Source organism: Ostrinia nubilalis, chromosome 2, assembly GCF_963855985.1.
Source record: "Ostrinia nubilalis chromosome 2, ilOstNubi1.1, whole genome shotgun sequence".
NCBI lineage: Eukaryota > Metazoa > Arthropoda > Insecta > Lepidoptera > Crambidae > Ostrinia > Ostrinia nubilalis.
In genome coordinates this window covers 13,440,915-13,464,959 of record NC_087089.1, presented here as the reverse complement: position 1 = coordinate 13,464,959, position 24,045 = coordinate 13,440,915, and the positions used below count along the sequence as shown (strand labels likewise).

Here is a 24,045-nt window from a genome sequence, read left to right as displayed (position 1 = left end):
TTTACCGGTTATCAGATGCTTGAAGAGATGTTCACTGACAGCAACCAAAATACCGGTATATCCATACCGGTAGGAATTTCGATTATGGAATAGATGGACAACACTACTTTTGACGTTAATGACGTACTTGACCTTTATTTATTTTGTTTGGCACTCATTCATTTCGTTCAATAAAAAATTAATTCGCGTTGATGAGTGAAAGCGTGTTACTGTTGCATTGTTTGTAATCAAGGTAATTTATGCATTGAAGAAATGGATCTAGCTAAATCGTTGTTTAGTTCACGCGACCATGTCGGATATGTAGGACGTGAAGATCACGAACGTAAAATAAGTGCAGCATTAGCAGACGATGACCCAGAAGATGTAATCGATGCCATTCGTGGCTTGAATATCGCAGATGAGTTGCTTCCTACCCCTGGGGGGCCTTTTTCAGCGCTCACACCGAGTATGGTACCCCAGGACATCATGGCGAAGTTAGTGCAACCAGAGTCGGAGGGCCACGGTGGAGGACTTCCAGACTACAGATTTGACGAATTTGGCTTTTGTGTTGAAGATGAAGACGTGCCTGAATCTGAACAATGCACCAACAAACTACTTTCAAACGTTCTGGTTGAAGATGACCAACACCGCTTGCAATGGGAATTCTACAGCAAAGAAATCAACTTCTCTGAAAGAGAAGGCAAATTGAATAAAAACGATAAGCTACAGAAAATGGTGAAAGATGGTGTACCCCATTCTCTCCGTCCTCAAGTCTGGATGCACCTTTGTGGGGCCAATAAGAAGCGTGCTTCCACAGAAATAACATATCATGAAATAGTGAGAGCATCCAGTGATGATGGATTAGTGACAAGTAAACAAATTGAGAAAGACTTAGTGCAAATATTGCCTAATAATGTTTGTTTTTCACACCCAACGAGTACTGGTGTTCCAAGATTACGCAGAATCTTGAGAGCTTTGGCATGGCTTTACCCTGATATAGGTTATTGTCAAGGCACAGGTATGATTGCTGCCTCACTCTTGCTACTGATGGAGGAAGAGGAAGCATTCTGGATCATGTGTACAACTGTGGAGGATCTATTGCCGGCTTCTTATTACTCTTCCACATTAATTGGGATTCAAGCTGACCAAAAGGTTTTGAGAAGTCTTATATCAACTTACTTGCCAGGTATTGATCAAGTTTTAAACGCACATGACATTGAACTCTCTCTTATAACTATGCACTGGTTTTTAACCTTGTATGCAAATGTAGTTAATATGAAGATTTTGCTAAGAATTTGGGATTTGTTCTTCCTGGATGGCTCTATTGTTCTTTTCAAAGTTACTCTGGCAATGTTGAAAATCAAGGAGAACAGATTCACGGAGATTTCAAACTCTGCTCAGATATTTAATGCACTATCTGATATTCCTGGTGAAATAGATGATGTTGACCTCTTGATAAAAACTATTGATGAAGTTTGTGGTGACACTTTAAGCCCCACCTTGATAGAAACACATAGAAGAAGACATTTAGCATATCTAATGGCTGATCAAGGTGCATTAGTGGGAAACCCTGGAGCTGTGCCTAATCTTCCCAAGCAGCAGCTGCAAAGGAGACAAATAAAAAGAAGCAAATCAGTTATTCAAACAATACTATTTGGAGAAGACAGTAACAATGATGATTCAGTGTCTAAAAATGTAAAACAAACAGAAATTTTAGTGGATCTCAGAGAAGCCATATTACAAGTAGCTCGCCACTTCTTAGCTCTGGAGCCACAACTAGCTTCGGAAGTGCAGTTAACAGCAGACTATACCATGCAAAGTCATGCAGCTGATAGAGAAAGATATGTCAACGTGTCCAGGAGCAAAAGGCGACGTGCCAAAGCTCTTCTAGACTTCGAGAGAAGAGATGGAGATGAGTTGGGTTTCCGAAAAAATGATGTCATTGAAGTGATCAGCTCCAGGGATGAACACTGTTGGATTGGGGAACTAAATGGTTTAAGAGGATGGTTCCCAGCAAGATTCGTCAAGTTACTTGATGAGAAAGGAGTTAAATATAGCAGAGCTGGAGATGATTCAGTCACAGAAAAGGCTGCACACCTGGTTAGAGGTGTTTTAGCGCCTGCTTTCAAGAGAGTCCTTTTGCATGGAATTAAAAAACCTAGCTTTCTTGATGGGCCTTGCCATCCCTGGTTATTCATTGAAGAGGCTTCATCTCGAGAAGTTGAAAAGGACTTCAATTCAGTATACAGTCGCCTAGTTCTGTGTAAGACATATCGTTTGGATGAAGATGGAAAAGTTCTGACACCTGAAGAACTGCTCTATAGATGTGTTCAAGCTATTAACTTATCCCATGACAATGCCCACGCCCAAATGGATGTAAAATTGCGTACTCTCATATGTATGGGTTTGAATGAGGAAGCCTTACATTTGTGGCTTGAAGTTCTATGTTCATGTGTTGATGTTGTACAGAAGTGGTATCACCCTTGGTCCTTTATAAACTCTCCAGGGTGGGTTCAGATTAAGTGTGAATTAAGAATACTTTCTCAGTTTGGCTTCAATTTGAATCCAGAGTGGGAATTGCCTGTGAAGAAAGACACCCAAAATCAACCATTGAAAGAAGGAGTCAGAGATATGTTGGTAAAACATCACTTATTCTCATGGGATCTGTAAATTTCATATAAAATAATTCACAATATTTTCCAAATTCTATTAGCTTAAGTGTAACTTACAACATGTATTAAAAATTGTATATATTTATTTATTAAATGTACTTAACTAATGTGTTGCAATTTAATTAAGAGATCATGCATTGTTATTTTAAAAAAATGCTTTATTGAAATGTATGTGCAATTTCATTTGTTAATGCTAAATAAATATTCCGCAGTTATCTTGGTTTATTCATTCTTCCAATATTTCTATCTAGCGATTTCTAGCCATAAGACCTCATAGAAATTCTTTCGTAGCGATAAGAACGAGAACGAGTGCATCCCTGTCTCATCTGTGGTCGTTCTCGTCCACCAAGCTAGAGATGGGTTTCCACCCGGGTAAAAACCCACATGAGGGTAAAAACCCAATAAAAACCCGTTTCATTCCACCCGTGGGTGTTTACACCGGGTGAAAACAAATAATTTTATAATTATTTCAACCAACTCCATCAGCATAGTTCCTAAATAGTGCAGTCAATAATATATCGGAAGTAAACGATAAATTACTTATGTTCAAACCTTAATCGAGTGTAAATAATTAATCAACTTGGTAAAAATGGAACAATCATCAAGGTATAATTAAAGTGGAGCCCCGATTACGGTAATTTTTAACGTCTCCAATCCAGACACTATTCTCGACTCTGCGATACGATTGGTTGTTCAACAGCGTACGTCAGCTGTTTTGACCAATCGTATCGATGAAGCGCGTCTGGATTGGAAACGTTAAAAGTTACCGTAATCGGGGCTCTGGTGGAGCGCAATATCTTATTCAAAAAATTACATTGCGTGTTTTTTTAAACTCAGTTCTCAGTTCATTAAGACTTAATGATTAAGTTGAGTATTTTTGGCATGGGCCAGCCAGGGTGGTGCAATGAAAAGCATAGAAGGCATCAGTTTAATAGACGTCTCCTTAAGTTACTTGCCGAAATGTTTAAACGATTTCAATAACAACGTTCAATGTGCGTTTTCCAATCCCTAAATGTAAAAAAAAACTTGTCAATATTTTGACATTGACAACTTGAATCCTTCTCTTTTCTCTTCGTTTTCGAGAAGTCAAACGTGCTTGTTCTCTCGTAGCTAAGGCCACCCGGCGACTTGCACGTACATTAATTAAAATGGCATCCAAAGCTGAATTAGCGTGTGTTTACTCCGCTCTCATCTTGGTCGATGACGATGTCGCCGTAACTGTAAGTTATTTTGTGAAAAAGTCCCGCTATGAAGTGATAGGTTATGTTCCCATTGTTTCGCTGGTGTTTATCCACTTTAATCTCGTCAATGCGTGTTTTAAATGAGTTGAAATTGTGTTCTGATTAGACGGTTGTTGGTGTTTTGTGGTTATTGAGGTATATTTTATGTGTTGGTTGTGGAATGACATGTTGTCATGTTGATGTTTTAGGGTGAGAAAATCTCGACCATCCTCAAGGCCGCCAACGTCGATGTCGAGCCTTACTGGCCCGGCCTCTTCGCGAAGGCGCTGGAAGGCGTGAACGTGCGCGACCTGATCACGAACATCGGTTCCGGCGTGGGATCCGCGCCCGCCGGTGGCGCTGCTCCCGCCGCCGCCGCCGCCGCCGCCCCAGCCGCCGAGGCCGCCAAGGAGGAAAAGAAAGAGGAAGAACCGGAGGAGTCTGACGACGACATGGGCTTCGGTTAGTAGACGTGCACTTAGTACATTGTTTTGATACCTGTTGTTAGTGTTTTCAGGTTATACCTACATGTGCGACTATGCTCATAAACATGACAAAAAAGTTATTGAAACACCTAAACAAGATCATACAATATAGAAATTAAATAGACTAAGTCAAAGGATGATGGGCACAAATGTATGGAAAGTGGTACCCGCTCCAATAGCCATAACCAATATATATTTTAAAAGGCCTTTAGATGTAGGAAAATGTCTGCTATGGGGCCAGTTCTAATTCACGTTTTGAAAGCAGTAATTCCACTAAGTATTATAATGAAAGTATAACACAATCATCCATGTATACGAGTATGTATTATGACTACAATCTATTAATATAACTAAAAGAAGCATTGAAAAGGAAAGGATTATACGTACGATGAACTACCCAAGCTATTAGCCCTTTATTCGCTTTCATCATCATCATCATGATCATTTTAGCCATAGGACGTCCAGTTGAACATAGGCCTCCCCCAATGATTTCCACAGTGGCCGGTTGGTGGCGGCCTGCATCCAGCGCCTTCCCGCTACCTTTATGAGGTCGTCGGTCCATCTTGTGGGTGGACTTATTGGGTCTTGTGGGTTTATTCGCTTTAGCAACTCATAATAAAACCATTAAGAAGTAATAAAACTTTAAATCCTTTATTAATAAAAGTTACACCCTAGTTAACTCTGGCTTAAATTGTTATTTGGTATGGAAATGTCATTTTAATCCAAGGTTCTCCCTAGGTGTAACTTTTTATTAATAAGGGGGTAGTACTTCTTTAAATAAAAATATTTATTTCACAATTATCCCCATCAATAATTATAGAGTTAAGGAAGAATACTGGAGCAGTAAACGCTTCCTGCCTCGCATAACCTAAATACCATACGATGGACACGTATGATACTTCTTCTTCTTCTTCCTTGGTCCCTCACTGATGAGGATCGCGACCACAGATAGTGTTCCTCCACAGACTGCGGTCATAAAATGTGTGGACCGCACGATGCAAACTCCCGCCCACCGTCTTCCTCACCGCGTCCGACCATCTCGTCGATGCCCTGCCCCGAGCGCGTCCCCCTTCATACTGTATGATACTTAGGTTAGGTACACAAAAAGTATCTTTATCTTCGAACGCAACCAGATCTGAGGCTGGTGGCCATAGTAAATGTTGTTCGTCTTGGTAAGACCTTTCAAATGACACTACAAACATAACTATTGGAGCCGGGTACCATTCTGCAAAAAAGTATGTATATCTTCGTACACAACCAGATCTGAGGATGGTGGTCATAGTAAAAGTTGTTCATCTTGGTAAGACCTTTCAAACGATACTAGACACATATCTATTGGAGCCGGGTACCATTTTGCCCATTGTCCTTTAAGTGGATCACAGGCAATAAACAATCTGTTCATCATAAGTTACTTGAGACTTGTGGTAATTTAACCTCTAGTTGGTGATTTTAAAACAACAAATTGTTAAAACAATATTTCTGCCTTCTCTACTTAGATAAATTATTTATTGTGAATTTCATTTATTGTTTTTATAAAGTTGAAACTTGCAGACTACTGAAAGTTAAAAAGTTTGATAAAATTTCCCTGTTGCAAAATTCTATGGGCATAGTTAGTACTTAGGTACAAGAAAACATAACAACAATCCTTTTTCTTTCAATGATGTTTGATCTATCATGTATTAGCTTCAGAATATTATGATCGAAGAAACTTATCACTGAGACTATATTTTTACAAAGATATTAATAGCATTTGGTAATAATATTCTAATATCCTGTTTCTTTTGTTCCAGGTCTCTTCGACTAAAAAGCTTTTTTTAAATAATAAATAAATAAATAAAATAAAATAAAAAGTATTTATTTCGGATAACAGGGATCCATAATGTTAGTAAAAACTTAGGCTATGTTAGTATCTTATTTCTAAAACAGACTTCGTCCTGCTGAGCATGTGGCCGATCAGTGGACAATCCCCACTATCGGCTATCTCCTTCAGTACGCTGTGGCAGCTGCCGCGCACTCTGTGCAGTAATGATGCGCACTTTTTGCGCATTATAGCTTCAAAGCTATCTACACCCGCCAACGCAAACATCGCAGACGCACTACAAAACCGCGGCAGCCGCAACAGCGCCCTGAAGGCGTTATTGTATTGGACACGCAGAGCACTGTAGGCCTTTTTGGTATAGTTGGTCCATAAGCTGCACGAATAAAATGACACACAATATGCTTTAACCCTTATTCAAATGCGAGCTGATATGCATTTTTTTTACAAAGTTGAAGTGGATTTTGGGTAATTGTGGGTCACTTATTTCATATTTTTGATCAAAATTTATTAAAAAATAGGGGAAGGGGTAGTTTTTTCGGTGGTAAATAATTTACCATTATCCATTCATGACTACAAATTATTCAATGTTGGTGGTAAAATAGTTACCATTGTCCGTTTTGGTTTATTTTTGGTTCTTGACTAGTGACTTCCTCCTGGTTCTACCTATATTTTATTAAATATTTTGGGAATGAAATAATATTGTTTTTATAAAAATAATATTTATTAATATTGGTCATTATGCTTACAATTATTATGCTTACCTTGAGTCTGAAACTAACAATAAATTCACTAATTACGTAATGTCAAAACGTTACGTAAACAGTTATCAAAATAACTTAAAATTTCTCCAAATATTTATTTAGTTTTATTTGTGCACATACAAAAAACAACAGTTATTTTTATATATCATCAAACTTTTTTCAAGACGGGATCGGACAGTGGTAAACTATTTACCACTTCTTTAAAATGTCTAAACTATATTAATAAATCAATTGCAGACGCTGCCTATAAGTGGGACTATACAATAAATGTTATAGTTTAGGATTTTGAATCGAAAAAACACATCAGAATTTTCGTTGAACAAAGTTTCAAAAATACCAAAAACGCGCGCTAAAAACTTGAAATTTTTCACACCAAAACCGTTTGGTTGACTTTGACATTACCTGACAGTGACAAATGACGTTGAAAAGTTGTAAGATGGCATAGATAAGTAAAAAAATTTATTTAAAAATATAAATAAGTGACCACGATATCTTTAAGTATTACCAAATCGAAAATTAGGATCCTTTTTTAAAAGTAAACGAAGTGGTAATATATCTACCTTTATTTGAATAAGGGTTAAAAAGCGTTATTTTAACAGTATCTGTGCAGCGACCAAATCTATGTGCCAACATATTCGCCCTGACCGACAGCGCCCTACGTTCCCTATCAATATCTTCATCGTCTTTAAGGCTGTCAGTCACGATATGTCCAAGATATTTAAATTTATAAACTCTTTCTAAGGGTTCATCGTAGAGTTTTATAGGGGGAACTACATTAGGGCATTTACTGCCAGCCTTAAATACCATGAACTGAGACTTCTTGGCATTGTATAGCAAACCATGCGAGACAGCGAAACCTTCACAAACTCCGAGAAGCGCTCTTAACGCACTGACCGAGGGCGCCAGCAGGACCATGTCGTCTGCGTAACTGATGTTGTTAACGCACACTTTTCCAATATTATGGCAACCGACACGCATGCCGCTGAGCTCCCGAACCAGTGCGTCTACGTACAGGTTGAAGAGCCTCGGAGAGGTCAGCCCCCCCTGCCTCACACCGCACTCCATCCTGTACGGCTCGGAAAATAGATAATATAGAACCAACAAATAATATGTTAGCTATACTAAATTTTCAAAACAAACGGCGAACAAACCTCCGCTCCACAGTGCCAGCCGCGTGCTCAGCCGGGCCCGGCGTATCTCCGAAATGCAGTTTGCTTGTGAAGTATTAGCACTTAATGATGAAAAAGACCATAGTTCCATAGGGGCTGGATCCCGCACTCATTAGATTTAAAGCACTGTTCCATTGAGCTTTATGAAGCCATTGAGTTATAATGTACTACGTACTAGAGAAGACATGTCAACTTTTATTAATCTAAGTCAACTAGACTGTTTCTGGCACGCAAACAGGTCCATGGACCGAAATTCAATTAGTATGTGCTCAGCGGTTGCTGTGACAACACGCTTGAGTGCAGTTTTGTTTTTTGAAATATGCCATCCTACGAAAATACTGTTCAAATAACTCCAGATACATATTAAGTAAAAATCAAGGAATGACTTTTTACCATTAAGTTGTACATTTATGCACTTTAAAACACTAATTTAATTTTAATTTGTTAATTACAAGGCGTCACAGCGGCGGCAGCCATTTTACGAAAATTTCAAAGAATAAAAATCGCAGACTTGACACTGGCGCATAAATTAGTATACGAAAGGAAGGTTAAATATAGCAATAAAATGATTTTTTTAAAGATTATAAGCACTTTGTATTGCACAAATTACTAATAGTCCCGTCCAGCCCCTTGTGTTAAGCTAAATAAGCTTGGGTTACGGGACTTACGGGTGAGCTCACACAATAGTCGTGCGGCATCATGGATCAAACTTGTTTGAATCTCACTGCTGTTGTTCGTATGCGACTGGTTAGTTAGTAAATCACCCTAATTATTGACACCTAGCTCACGAGATAGGCTAAAATTATAATAATTGTACAGTGTGTCTGGTCACCAGTGTCCGACCCGTTAGGACGCAATAATATGATCAATTTAATCGACAAATCCAGTATTAAAAAAATACAGCTATTTTAATTTTTTCAGTTTCTGAGTCCGGATGGATTCATTTATTTACCAAATCTACCGATGTACAGGACCTATGAGTATAAAAGTGATTCGTTCGACAGCTGAAAAAGTAAGCAATACGTTGTCATCAAAAGCTTTCATTTAAATTTCTTAGAAACACTTGAACGTAAAAAAAATGATGCTTCTTTTAAGATTTTTCAATGTTACAAAAAACTAGAAAGTTTTACATTTTTAGATGCACTAAGTCATTACTACCTAAAAACTGATATACCTAGCTTGCCTTTAAATCAACTAGTCTAGGTGCTAGCTACACAGGAGATGCAGCGGTGAAAAGGAGAGGTGGGAATAGTCCCGTAACTTCTACCTCACAGCTATTATACGTGTACTCAACCACTGAGATAGTTAACAATAGAAACAATAAAATAACTGAAAATTTCTGACTTTGGAATGAAGGCGTGGGTCATCCCTAGCTTTGTTCCTATCGTGATGAGTGGGAATTTTTCTAAAATCTCAAGATGGACTGACTGAAGATAGCAGGAAGACGCTGGGTGCAGGCCACTATCAACTGGGCGATGTGGAAATCATTAGAGGAGGCCTTTGTTCAGCAGTGGACGTCCAGTAGCTAAAATGATGATGACGATGTTTCCTTACAGTATCCAATTCAATAGGCAGAAACTAAACGTAAACGAAGTGTCGCCTCTGTAATGGTATCATTATCTATAACTCATAATATTTCGTGCGCTGTTGGATGACAGTTTTAAACTAGAGATGGGTAATTTTTTTATCGAATTAGAAAATACCAGTTAACGATTCTCAAGGCGATTATCAATTACATTAGATTTTAATCGGGAAGAAAAATAATTAATGGCTTAAGCATCAGTATGAAGCCCATACGCACTTGTAGCACAAGTAACACGATTAGCCTCAGTCCCCTCAGTTGTGAATTCGGAATCGCCAGTTGTAATTTTAAAATCGCATCACAGAGTGAAGTAACTAACACCAAAAAACGGCAGAGCGAAGTGATTTCGAATGTTTCAACTGCTACGTTTTATCACTTGTCTAGGAGGGCTAATTTTAGTCTTTTTTTTTTATGTGATAGGAGGCAAACGAGCAGACGGATCACCTGATGGTAAGTGATTATCGTCGCCCATAGACACCCGCAGACCCAGGGGCGTTACAGGTGCGTTGCCGGCCTTTAAGGTAAAGATACGAGGGGAGCTTAGATTACATTACAGGAGACGCACAATATAATAAAAGAAAATAATGTAAGTAGCTGAACCTTTTTGCTATTGAGCACAATGAAAATTTAACATAATTTAGCCGATTTGTTTATTTTCACTATCGATTCACAATGTCTATGATGAGGCGACCGCAGGAACGTCACTATTCGTGCAATCCTATCAATGAAGTACGACATTTTCTGGTGCAGATTTTATCGCCATAAATTATGAAACTTGATATAGATGACCCACGCTGAACTGTCCCACCAAACTCAATGACAGGGGGGCGCTACCATCGTTCAAATATATGGTATCCAACATGGCAAAAATCGGAACCAGCCATCCAGTATTGACGGTGGCGCCCCGCTGTCAATGTCATTGATAGGACAGTTCAGTATTTTGGAACTATAGTCATGGATTTGACTGACAGCTGTCCGTCAAATTCCCGCCCCGCACCCCGCACTGTACATATTTTGTTCGCGATGTCTGTTCTATACGTAGTAATATTACTTCAATGTATGAAGCTTGTTTAGTTTTAAGAAAAACCATTTTAATATAAAGACTTAAAACTATTACCTTGTTTTATTCATATTCCTAAGAGTAATTTGTTTAATAATTACCAAAAAATACAATAGCACCCTATACTATAACGATGGATAAAGAGTAATTTGTTTAATAATTACCAAAAAATACAATAGCACCCTATACTATAACGATGGATAATCGTTAAGATTATTTACCCACCACTCTCAATCTACAATGTAGGATCTTGTACATAAATAATTACTGGCCAGTCGGGCCAGTAATAAAAAAATTGCAAATAGACTACATGCTCCATTCATAAAAGGCCACAAAGCAATATTGGTATGGTGCCACAATAATCAGGTTTTAATGTGCTGTCCTTCCTTTCTTATGGATTCTCTCATTATTCATAGGGAAAAATAAAGTATAATAGTACTAACAATTTATTAAAACAGCTAATAAATAAACAATGTCTATGCCTAATTCAATTTATCCCCACATGGCTCTCTGTACACCGGACAGTTTGTTGTAGTCGGCCAGATGTCTCCAGACGATACGGCTCATGCGCCAGTCCAAAACATTACCTCTAGGTCTGAAAAAAAGAACAAATGTTTAAAAAACTTAACAGGCAATGTTTTTGTAAGGAAGTTCATAGTGGAAGCAGTAATAATGGTCAGTAGTAGAGTACAAATGCTGGGCATTAATGATATTTGTAAAAATTATAAGATTATAATTATGGCTCATTTACTGAGGAGAACACCATTGTAACCACATGAATTGGTATTTTAATATGTACTGTAGGCCACAGTTCCACCTACTCATTTCAGTTATCTCTTACACTCTTCAATAAATGGTATTTCTTTGCAATAGAACAAGATGTCATGAGTGGAAATGGGTAGCTGTAACTGTGGCACACTGTAGGTACTTATTTAATGATTGTTATTATCATTGGTTACCTTGAAGTAATCACACATCTGTTGTTGATTCTCAAAGGGATTGCGTTCATCTCAAATTTGTTGATATCTTTGTCAGCCATTTCTCTAATTTCTGCAGGTAACACGTCGTTTTTCCTCATGGCATTAATGCGGGTTCTTTCTAGGAAATGCTCGGCGCTCATTCGACGACGTTTCACATCCCTGATCATAAGACAATTGGCCCATTTATTCCTTACTTGTTGGTACTAAAACATAGGAGAATTTTAGGTTATGTATTGCTAAAATATTTTTTAACATTTCTAAGAGGCTTCATGTTTTATCAAGACGTTGCATGTGATTATAAAGTTGATAAATATTAACAGTTTTAATTTATACAACTACTTGTAGGAATTGAGTCATAAAATTAATTACCCCAATTCCCGCTACAGCTTGAGATTTCCAAACAAACTTGCCAAGATTCGACACGTTTAAATTCATTTTGATAGGTAGTTGATTCCTAATTCGTGGTTCTAACTAAAGTAATAATTTCGTTTAAAGTATGTTACGATTTTTAAAGTAAATCCAACACAGAAAATCCAAGCAAAGAAGCGATATTTACTTTGTTTTGAGTGGGTTCTAAGGGATGGTGGTGTTCTTCTCTAAAATCATTGACAGCTATGCCAGCTATAGTTACAAATCAAATCAAACGTCTTGGTGTGAATTGACCAATAAGAGACAAGAGTTGACAAAACTGACATAAGAAAAAAAACACTGCTGGCAATAATATCACAGCTCCAGTATTTTTTTTTTTCATAATTCTTTCTAGCAAACACATTTCCTATTTATAACAACCACATTAACTTTGTTTACAAAAAACACAAACTAATTATGCATACCTTCATTAAAAATATATTTATAAATTGCTAGATATTTCTACTGTCTCTACTTTTTTTCGTTCTAACAATAATTAGTTTCCCTACATTTTACCTTGCTATGGCGAATGCACAAGCACGCACAAGCCTACTACAAGTTAAATAAAAAAAAAGGCGAAACTTGTCAGAACTTGCTGAAACTGTGGTCAAAAATGAAAAAAGGCGGCTTTCCTCTACTTGTTGTTTTTTGATTTTGTTTGTTTGTTGTTGAGGCTTAAAGTTACCTAGATTTAATCCTAGAAAGTGGTAACAACTGCAAAGATGAACTCTCAAAGAAAAAGATCGCAAGTTCTCACCGGCAGTACTGGAAGTCCAAGTAAGAAGTTGAAGAGAAATCCAAATTCTTATTTTCAAATAACACTAAAAGAAAGTGGTTTGATAACAAATTGCCCTCCTGATAAGAGCATAATTAATCAAGAAACAATACACACAATTCGTTATCTCAAAAAGAATCTCGAAAAACACATCGACTATCCTAGAAATGTTACAGAGTTTATTTCCAACCTAGAGAAAGAATGTCAAGATTTAGACGTTTTTAAATTTTATTTGTTTCCTAACATCATTCGGCGTGTTGAAGATAGCCCTGAAGACCACCATATCAGTGATAGCCTATTTAAAATTTTGCTTAGTGTACCAATTTTGCAAAACAAATTAATGGCTTATATTTTCAAAAAAGCTGTGGATTTGGCGGCAGAATCTAAATGTGGACCTTGGATACAGATGATATTAAAATGTTTTTCTTCATTGGACTGCATAACTGACACTGATAAAATGTCGCTACATTTAATTGACCTGTTGGATATAGCAACAGAAAAAAATGTCCGCTTAGAAATTATTACAGCTATCCCAGACATAGTAGGAGACCAAGAACACAACAATATTGCTTCTGAATTGAGTAGGATACTGAGTGAGGATCAAGACCTCATACCTGCTATTTTGGAATGTCTATCTTACCTTTGTTTGTCTGATGAACAGCATGAGCAACTGCAAAAGAAAACCCTCAACATTTTAATGTCATTGACAAAATGTGAATATTTTCCAAATTTTATAAAGTTTCTGCTTATGCCAGGGCGCATGAGTGATTCAGCTTATTATGAAGCTGTCCAGGGCATCAGAAATTCACTCAACTGGCCCTCATCATTAGCTAAACCTCAAGAAATAGCTACAAGCCAAGTTTTGACTGCTGCAGCTATTAGGAATTCCATGTTATATTCCAAGGTCACTGCGAATGCCTGGCTCAAAATAATAAATTCATGTAAAACCAGTACAGATCACAAGCCAATTGATTTTATAATTCTTTTGATATTCTACTCCATTTCTGATGAAAAACAAAGACAGGTTGAAAACTTAATAAAAAAGCAAATCAAACTGGATATTTTGAAAGAAGATTTGTTAGAAGAGTGTTTTGATAAGTTTGTTCCAATATTAAAGGACAATTTGAAGAATCTCATAAACCTCACTAACTCATTATTGAAAACAAAAGCAGATGCAGTTGTGGAGACATTTGCTGCTAGATTATACATGCTCATGTTTTCCAAATTGGAAGATTCTTGTCAAACTATTGTAGCAGAATTGCTTCAGTTGGGTTTAGATTGCCAACAAGCTGTGCTGAGTATACTGCTTATATTGAATAATGTTGCATCTAAAGATATGTCTTTATTGAAGCCACAAAGTGTCCAAATGTTGTCACTGTTGGACAGAATGGACAACATGAGTTTGAACGAAATTAGAGCAGTAATGAATTTGCTGTGTGGTCTTGCTTACAGCTATGAAAACTCAGTCATCAGGGATGATATTCATATGATTATAAGAAAAGAATTAGGAAGTTCCATTCCGAAAATTAAAATACAAGGTATATTAGCTGGACTACATGCTGTAAAGTTTTTAATGAGTACAAATCATGATGATGACCAAACTGCAGATTTTCCAGATGATGTAAGTTACAGTTCTGTTACTTTTTTGGCAGAAGGTGCTCTAAGAGAAGCAGCACAAATCATAGAATTAATAAGTAGAAGCACAAGACAGTTTCCAGACATGATTGCGTTTTTTTATGATGAATTGACTACTATAATTGAGTCGGCGAGTGTTATCAATAAAAACTTCTTATCATGGTTAACTGATGCAGTTACAAATGACTTGCAGCAAAACTTTATAGTAGATAACATTGAAGTTGAAAGAGTTGGTGATATAAAACTATCTATGCAATATTGTATTAACGCAGATAGTGAAATGGATGAAACAATCGCCATAAATATTGCAGGATTAACATTGCAGCCTAAAATTGCAGTCAACATTGGTATATTGTCACCACTTTTTCAGTTAGTTCAAACACTGCACTCTAGACAGCATAATGGAACATTATCAACAATAGATGCTTTGTTAGGATGTCCTGTAATAATGCCACAATTTGATGTTGACCTTGTTGAAGATATGGATAACACCACTATCAACAACATACTGGACTGTATAATTCATTGTGAAAATTGGTTCAGGGAATTGCTGAATGCCTTTTCAACCCAAGATGATGATGCACTTAAGGCGAAAATATTAAAAAGGCTAATGCAAGTTGAAGATTTGGAAACCCTAACTGCCGAGGTGTTATTAAAAACTAAAATTGCATATAAACCACCAAACTGCATATTTAACATTAGTAAGTACATAGGAGAACACGCTGAAAAGAAACAGAATGTGAAAGTTCCAAATACTAAATCTAAAGCTCAAAAGAAAACAGCACAAGATGATACTGTGCTACCTGAAACAGCAAGATCGCAAGCAACACAAAATAATAATACCGTTAAGAACAAACTAAATGTTATATGTAATTTACCTTTGCGGCAATTAAATTTGAACCTGCTTCATTTACTAAATAATGACCTAGGTGATGAAAATGAGGAAGCAAGCAATTTAACTATCAAATCTCTTACATTTTTATTAAAGTGCACTAACAGTAAGCTGGAATCTGTCTTATTATCAAAGATAAAAAGGAAGACATTTTTATCCAAACCTGAAGAAAATATTTATGATCCTAAAAAAGCTGAGGACTGCGCTACGTCTGTTAGTAAAGTCCTCCCAAAAATGGTGGACCATTTAACAATTGTAACTTCATATTTAGACTCGCATACGAACACCCAAAATGAAAGTGGATTCATTTTTACATCAGAAATTTTGGATTATATTACATGTTTGGAGTATATTTACAACATGTTCACAATTTATTTAAAATGGATCGGATTCAGAAGTCATCATAATGCTTTGCTAAAAACTTCGTTAAGAACTTTAGCATCAATAGATGGAAATGCTAACCTGGTGTCTCTAAAAGATTTGCTATTAGCAACTGCTAAAAATTTTCAAAAACATGAAAAATACTGTATGCTCTTGTCGACTGCGATGTCGTTGATAGAACTGATAAAAACTATTCAAGAGTACAGTGATAATAGAGTCATCCTAATAATTTTACGAGATATGGCTCAAAACTTCTTATCCATACAATGGAAGACATCGGATGGAATTCCAGAGAAAGGCTTGGTTTTCAATCAAAGCGTTGATAAGCTGGCTGAACTGTATTTCACGAACAATGAAATATTGGCCCTTAAAAATCTTACATTGCAACTAGCTGATGAAATCAAATATCTGAAGAGTCGCAATGATACGCTACCTACTTTCAAATGTGTTACCAAAGGTAACTTCCCCGTTTTGTATAGAAATCTTGGCTCAGCCGTTTACGAATCGACCAAATCTCGTCTGAACAAGGGCTTGACTAATTCTGAACACTTGGGACTATGGAAAGATGTGGCAATAATTCTTAAAAATATGTCGGACATTTGTAAGGTTTTAGAAAACAGGAACAACTTATCGGCGTTTTTTAAGAAATCTGTCCCAGTTTTGAAACTATTTTTGTCACAAGGTATTCCCATTCTAGAAATACAGTTGAAAAATGACACGGAAGAAGTGTTGGAAATTCTCAAGATTCTTCAACAATCCACAAGATTTTTGCAGTCATTGTGCTGCCATTCTAGACTAAAGAAAGACAAAGTGCTAATGAGTAAAGTGCCTGGTATCAGGCAACTGCTTGAAACCCTGATTTATAAAGTTAAAGCAGCTTTGGCTGCTAACAAATGTTCGGAGGCTTTCTGGATGGGTAATCTCAAAAACAAAGATATACACGGAGAAATTATTGCTACGCAACAGAGCATTGAAAGTGAAGAATCTGTTGAAGATAACGATGAACAGCTACCCGACGATGACGACAGCGATGATAGTGATGACGAAATGATTAATCCGGATTCTAAGAGTATGAGTGATATTGTATAAATTATAATTATCCAATTAAAATAAACTGTGATGCCGTACTTTGCGTTTTATTTATTGTAAACTGTATCTGTCTTGATGAGTAGGTAGGTACCTACATACACTCAACAGCAAATAAATCGCACCACCCGCGACGCGAACCTTAAAGATTTTCTTTTGACACAATAATGGTGCCCCAACAATATTGGTGTTATTTGAAAGCCCAATAAATATCCTTAAAGAAAAACACATTTAATTTCTTAATAAATGATTAACATGTACCATAAATGTGACTTGAAAAAAGACCTCACTTTGGGCTCACCTCTGGGATCAATTAGACCAAATTTTATGGTTATAAAACCAAATAATGATCACACGTGTCCTCTTTAACAGATGGATAGCGATTAATCCCAACCAGGCCTGGCTCACTCCGCGCGGTACATCCGATAATTACCTACAGCGAAGCGCCCCGCCGGCGGGTATTATATCAGTCGAGTGTCACGCGCGCGCCCGTCAGGACGCTGGCATGCGTTGTAGTAACTAATTCTATGATCGAAGTATTATTTAAAAATGGACATAAAGAGAAAGAAATATTATTGTGCGGCGTTCGGGTGTTTAAATTCGAAAAGAAATCTACCGGATTTATCTTTTTTTTCGCTTCCCAAAGATGCTGAAAGGTATGTTGACCATGTAGGTAATCAATAATTCTTAGGATAGTATAGGAACCTAACCTACCATGACTACTGCTCAGAATGCGTTCGTTCGTTTCAGCCAAAATAAATGACGTCCACTGCTGGGCAAAGGCCTCTCCCAAGGTTTTCCATAATGAATGCGTACTTACCTACATACATACCTCATAACAAATAAGTAGATTAATTATTTTTTTACTAGACACTACTAGACAGCAACCCTAACAGCGTAAGAAGAGTTCAGAGGCACGCGATAGAAAGAGACAAAACTTGTAGGTGAATAAAATTGTAGGTACGTAGTGCTGTGCGAGCTGAATTCCACTGTATCGCGTCGTAGCAAGACTCGCATTTATTTAAATCGTCTTGCGGAGTAATCCTTCTGTACCTGTACTATTACTTATTCTGTGTCCCAACTTAACAGTTTTATAGCCATAAAAGTTGGCTCAAGCGTAACTATCTATTTTTTGAAGAAGTGACTGGATCCTTCTAAAGAAACATTTTTGGGGTAAAAACCTTTCCTATAATGAAATGAAGTTTAGAACTAGGCTTTTGAATGGTACCAATATTGGTGTGAAGTCCCGGGGATGCATACGTTTGAAAGTGCTTGTCGCGGCGCGGGTGGTGCGATTTATTTGCTGTCGAGTGTAGTTTCTTGGAATTTTTATACATAATAATTATTAACTTTAGATGGCAGATTCAATTAACTTTGAAAGTGAAAACTGGGTGTGTAAATGAAATAATTTATGGGACTAGCTTTATTATAATATCCCATTATTTCCATGACGGCAATGGGGCACGCATGCATGGGTAAAGAGATTTCACAAAACAATTACAATGTATGGTGCGAAAACAGCTAATCTTAAGTCTCCCGCGAAACCGCAATGGAAAATAATGGGATATACCTATACAGGACTGAGAATGTATACTTGGAAGACCATAAATAAAAGAAAGAAGTTTTAGAAGTCAAATTTATTCCTGTCTAGTACAATCTCTGGGGTGGGCCCATGGTGGACTTCATGTGGAGTGACCTCACGTTCTGCCAGTGCTTCTTCAGCAGAGACACGAGGAAGTTGATCGACAAGTGCACGTTTTGCGCGAGCTCGTCGGGGGTCATGTCAACGTGTCCTACGGCAACCGAGAGACAGAGTACCTGGAATAGATTTTAAAAATTGTTGTAATTTTGTATTAGGCCAATGGATAAGGCCGCAGCCACGGACACGCGGCGCGTTCGCTGCATTTTTTAAAACGCTTGTAATTTGCCAGTGCGGCAAGCAAGATTTCATTGTGGGGGAGTGTGATAAAATGGAACACCACCAATGAGGAATGGTCATGTTGACTACTTTGGAATAAAATGGATTCAGTGCATATTCTGTAAATATTATTATGTACAGTAGTAAAGTTAACAATAATTCGATTTTTATTCTGTTGACCATACAATCCAATTTTAATTACCTTCTTCATCTGGAATTTGATGGTAGCTTTGACTTCATCGATCTTCTGGGTCATGGATTCCTGGTGGGAGAGTAGACCAGGGAACTTGCCAGCCTTGTTTAGACCAGGACCCAGAAGACGGGGGATCTGCTTGATCAGCGATTCTGATGCAAGGAAAGCATCGTATCTGTAATCATGAATTTTATTCTGTTAATAAGTTGCAATATACCCTCATGCATATTATGTTGAAAGTCTGCCTTGCAATGGCTTATTTCAATCAGAATGATTCTTTGTCATGGCTTATTCCACTATTCCAAGTAAGCCAATGTCATAGGCAACAAAGAAATCTTCCATGAGACTGCAAACAATTCATGTTGATTTTATTTATCTTGTACTGTAATGAAGGTAACAGGTACAAATAAAATCTTGAGAACATTTAAAACGAAGATGAGAAATGAATAACTCACTTCTTTGCCAATTTCTTGACAAGTTTCTTGTTCTTGTTCAGCTTCTTCAAAGCCTCGGCATCCATGCACGGCACATTCAACTGTTTGGCCTCGTCACAGTGCTGCTGGTCACCCAGCACGCATACCTGCATCTTTGGCCTGGGGATGTACTTGAGCCTGGAAAATACCACGAATTTAGTATTCTATCAAAGTGGCAATATCAAAACTGGTCAAATAATATATTCAGAGAAAAGGGTGTCATCAATATCAACAGATAATACATGCAATTTTAAACATCATTATGGGATTTCTTCACACTTAAAATGGTTATAATCTATGGCTTACCCAAAGACGTGTGATATTTTACGCTAAGTCGGTAAGCCGAAGCCCACCTACCCGTTATTTAAAGACTCTGGGTAAAGTCCCGTCAGTCTGACTGACTCCCTGTCCAGATACATGTTTGTAGACATGAATGGTAAATGTAAAAATCTACAAATATGCTCTTTCCAGGTAAACATACTTGACGGTGCCGGAGAAACGCTTGTCCTTCTGCGGGTCATAGTTCTTCAGACCGATCTGTATCTCTACAGTCTCCAAGAAGTTACGCTTCTTATCCTTTGATGCCTGGAGGACGGCATTTACACACTCGTAGAGCGTGTCACGCGAAACCTTCGAACTAAAACAAGATGTCACAGTGAGGTTATAAAACGAAAACTAATAGAAATTATCACATAATGCAAGCACAAAATACATCATGAAACTAAATCAAATCAAAATTAGCCAATTTAGACTAGGATTCACGAGATATTTGAGGATTACTTACGACATTTTTACGACGACACCGCCCTAACACCGTGAATTCAACGAAATAAAAGACAGCTTTTTTCACAATGACAACTGACAAGTCAGCAACTGTCAAAATTGTCATCACAACATTTTTTTCTCCTCGGGTATACACTTTTTAGCCATCCCCACAATATTTCTGACCATAAAGGTGACCATATGAACCTCGCTATGAGACTTAAGGCCATAAGACTGCGAATCGTACAAAGATGTAAGACATTTTTAGGGTTCCGTAGCCAAATGGCAAAAAACGGAACCCTTATAGATTAGATTCGTCATGTCTGTCTGTTTGTCCGTCTGTCCGTCCGTATGTCACAGCCATTTTTTTCCGAAACTATAAGAGCTATACTGTTGAAACTTGGTAGGTTGATGTAGGTATTCTGTGAACCGCATTAAGATTTTGATGCAAAATTAAAAACACAATAATAAATATTAGGGGCTCCCCATATCCCATGACCTTAAAGAAGCCCAAAGTTAACAGTAAGATAAGACAACCCAGGACCGAGCCGCCTGGAGACGCATGACGCGGAGGGCCGACCCCAAATAAAATGGGAATGGGCCAGGCAAAGTAGTCGTATTGGGGGCTCCCCATACTTAGAACTGAAACTCAAAATATTTTTTTTCATCAAACACACGTGTGGGGCTTAGATTAATAAAACCTAGATAGATAGTCAGTGCACGAAAGGTGAGGCAGTTTTTAGGGAGCCGGCACGGCTCACCCGTAAACATCACATGAACTGTCAAAGTGAAAAATTGGTAAACACGTCCGACGAATTTTAATTAATTAAAATGGTTTGTGCTGTGAAAGGGTGTCTAAAATACATCAGAAAAACGAAAGAAAGTGACCAGTGTTACATTTCATAAGTAAGTACTACCAGGCCTCCGTCACTCGCCTATGCCGGCCGAGATAATTACCTACAGCGCGCGACAACTTCAAGTTGCAAATCAGTCAGGACCGCCACGCGCCTGTGAGCACACGCGTATTTCTATACACGCTCGGTCGATCATCGTCACAATCAAGGTTTATTGTTCCAACAGCACTGTTATCCTTCTTTAATGTAAAATCGTAGTATTTAGGAATAATAATTAACTGTACTAATTTGAATAATTAAAAAAAACTACACTTTTTAAATAATTTTGAAATACTTATGACAAAAAACTGTAGCAAAAAAATTATTTTAGCTAATATAAACATTAACTTACTTCACCGTGTCTATTTTCCGACACTACACCTTTTAAAACTACATATTTGTCCAATTTCGAATTATTGCAACACTGAAGTTTATTAATAGGTACTTTAGAGATGGTACGATTATACAAACACCACTAAAGATTACCAATCGTAAATACAATAAATGCTTCTTAAAATTAAGTTATTATTTATTTTACTTTGCTTATACAACCCTTACGCTTGAGCTGCGAGGTAGATTAATTATTCTGAACACAAAAAATTTGCGCTCTTGTGAGCGTAGTAGTAAGGTGCGATTTCGAATGCACCATGTGCGTTGGATATTTTGCATTATTATTATTACCGTTAAAATGTCGGCATCTGATCCTACACAAAGGAGTGCAATTTCTGTTGCTACTATTATGTATTCTGTGGTACTACAATTCGACGCGTACTTTGCTTGAATTTGGCTTTCAAAAATTAAATACGGGAATGATACCAGTAACAAGAAAATTTATTTCCTTTTTATGAAATCGAGACTTTTAAGTCGATTTATCTTATTGTTATTAGGTAGGTACTTTCAATTCAATAAATAAGTAAGTACATGATGCGTTTTGTTTTTGTTAATTATAAAATAATTAAAAACGTATTAAAAATTTCCCTACTTTCGGGAAAATCGCCTTCACTGTCTACACTCCCCAACAAAATTGACACTAATGACATAAGATTTTTGCCTCACTCTTGACGAAGCGTTTGTATGAAGACTATCCATCTAGGTTTTATTAATCTAAGGTGTGGGGTACCTATCTATGGATAGGTCTTCAAAAATGATATCGAGGTTTCTAAAATACTTTTTTTCTAACCCGATTAGTTTGCGTGACAGACGCTTCCAAAGTGGAAAAAAGTTGGTCCCCCCCTAACTTCTAAAATAAGAAAATGAAAAATCTAAAAAAAACATATGATAAAATAATAGGTACATTACTATAAAAACTACCAACGAAAATTGTTTTGAACGAGTAAGCCTAGTTTTTTTTAATACCTCGTAAATCGTAAACCGCTTATTACCGCGTAATCTTTCATACAAATAACTTAAATTAAAAAAATAATAATTTTAATTTCATAAATCAATGGTACGTAACTCTTTGTGCGTGAGTCCGACACGCACTTGGCCGGTTTTTTAAATCTGTTTGCGCATCTTTTATCCCTAAATCCGGCTTTTACCCGTGGTCCCCCCAACATGTCCCCCCACGGGTAAAAGCCGCCAAAAATACAAATTTGAAATACAATATGCTATTTTTATTGAGGTAGGTATACAATTACAAAATAAATAGGTTTAGGTACAGCTGCTGGGTTAGGAGGATACACACCACGATGACATCCATTAATTTTAGACGGCAAAATGCATCGATATAAGTAGAAATTAATGTGGTGCGCGTCTTGGTCATCCAGTTAACGAACTTTATATCAACAGCATCCAGCAACACAGCAGATTTAGAATAAAGATGCATATTTATTATTCTTCCGAACTACATCAAGAATCAAAGTGTTTGGAGACGACGGTTGCGGATGCCTCGGATATGTGTGGTGCCATGTCACCTTTTGCAATTCCGGATCATGTTGCCACCATCCATACTAAAAAAAATCGGAAAATAACACTTTATTTCGACTACACAAGTTCACAGTATAAACCATCTTTGACGCGTCGTCCGTGCAAGAACGAGGTGAAGAAATTATGCATCAGGGGATCATAATCAATACTTACGTCAACAGATGACACTGGTGGAAGTCTATACATGTCCGAAGGCCCTGTTGGCTTAATGACTCCTTTTCGCTTCATTTTCACAAATCTTTGAAAAGAACCGTATGCGAAACCGTTTACTCTGCCGATGTACAAGTCAATCACCCGTATTGTGTCGACATCTGGCCTTTGAATCTGAAAGGCAATTAAATATATTGCAGGACTCAGCAGGAGCAAATGGAGACTTTGGCTTACACTCCCCATCCCCACACATAGCCAAATGGTTGGGGTTAACTGAGGTAGGTACCACCAACCTTCTTGGGCATAGTGGAATAGCTTTCAACTTTTTCCATGAGAGGCTTTACATCTTCTTTTCTATCTGGTTCTTGGTATTCATCTCTCAGCATATCTTTTATATAGTTTTGAGGACCATACAAGGTTATTCCAAAGAATTCCATGAAACCTGTGTATTATGGTCCCTCGATAGTTTGTTTAGGTAATCAAGAAAATAACACTACGTTTGACTACGTTACTAATAAAAATTGTTTTAATTTTGGTTTGTGCCAATTAACTTTTGATGTCTCGTACAAAATAATAATGACATCTGTTGACAAAAGTAGGATTTTTTAGATTTTATTAATATGCATAAAGGTTGGTTTAAAGGTAGGTAGAAATAAATAATTAATAATCATAAAATGCAAGGAACTTAATGTTGGTCCAATGCTAACTGATGCTAACCCCGGTTATAACATTTTCAAAACATCGTTATAGTCTGGTCCGGGAGCACGTAGAATTTTGTCCAATGACCCCAAGCTATCCATCCTTATCGTTCGCGCGTAATTATGTT

At 37.3% G+C, this 24,045-nt stretch overlaps 5 protein-coding genes and 1 long non-coding RNA gene across 6 annotated transcripts; 3 read left to right on the top strand and 3 right to left on the bottom strand.

The window, feature by feature from the left end:
* Positions 1-128: 128 nt before the first annotated feature.
* Positions 129-2,866, top strand: LOC135084441 (small G protein signaling modulator 3 homolog). Its single transcript, XM_063979227.1, has one exon. It carries the CDS (start codon positions 253-255, stop codon positions 2,647-2,649), a length of 2,397 nt encoding a protein of 798 aa, XP_063835297.1. The 5' UTR covers positions 129-252; the 3' UTR covers positions 2,650-2,866.
* Positions 2,867-3,705: 839 nt separating this feature from the next.
* LOC135084433 (large ribosomal subunit protein P1) lies at positions 3,706-6,181 on the top strand. Its single transcript, XM_063979218.1, has 3 exons — positions 3,706-3,871; positions 4,081-4,333; positions 6,147-6,181. The coding sequence occupies exons 1-3, from the start codon at positions 3,800-3,802 to the stop codon at positions 6,158-6,160; spliced, it is 339 nt and encodes a 112-aa protein (XP_063835288.1). The 5' UTR covers positions 3,706-3,799; the 3' UTR covers positions 6,161-6,181.
* Positions 6,182-11,175: 4,994 nt separating this feature from the next.
* On the bottom strand, positions 11,176-12,335 carry LOC135086848 (small ribosomal subunit protein uS14m). Its single transcript, XM_063981668.1, has 3 exons — positions 12,097-12,335; positions 11,707-11,930; positions 11,176-11,342 (listed from the first exon to the last, which is right to left on the bottom strand). The coding sequence occupies exons 1-3, from the start codon at positions 12,160-12,162 to the stop codon at positions 11,240-11,242; spliced, it is 393 nt and encodes a 130-aa protein (XP_063837738.1). The 5' UTR covers positions 12,163-12,335; the 3' UTR covers positions 11,176-11,239.
* A 367-nt stretch (positions 12,336-12,702) lies between these two features.
* On the top strand, positions 12,703-16,945 carry LOC135084425 (Fanconi anemia group D2 protein). Its single transcript, XM_063979212.1, has one exon. It carries the CDS (start codon positions 12,858-12,860, stop codon positions 16,905-16,907), a length of 4,050 nt encoding a protein of 1,349 aa, XP_063835282.1. The 5' UTR covers positions 12,703-12,857; the 3' UTR covers positions 16,908-16,945.
* Positions 16,946-18,526: 1,581 nt separating this feature from the next.
* LOC135084414 (large ribosomal subunit protein uL1) lies at positions 18,527-20,383 on the bottom strand. Its single transcript, XM_063979203.1, has 5 exons — positions 20,273-20,383; positions 19,970-20,125; positions 19,471-19,626; positions 19,025-19,190; positions 18,527-18,722 (listed from the first exon to the last, which is right to left on the bottom strand). The coding sequence occupies exons 1-5, from the start codon at positions 20,275-20,277 to the stop codon at positions 18,552-18,554; spliced, it is 654 nt and encodes a 217-aa protein (XP_063835273.1). The 5' UTR covers positions 20,278-20,383; the 3' UTR covers positions 18,527-18,551.
* Positions 20,384-22,742: 2,359 nt separating this feature from the next.
* Positions 22,743-23,787, bottom strand: LOC135086845 (uncharacterized). Its single transcript, XR_010260613.1, has 3 exons — positions 23,513-23,787; positions 23,223-23,393; positions 22,743-23,092 (listed from the first exon to the last, which is right to left on the bottom strand). It is a non-coding gene; the product is annotated as an uncharacterized LOC135086845 (long non-coding RNA).
* Between the last annotated feature and the right edge of the window lie 258 nt (positions 23,788-24,045).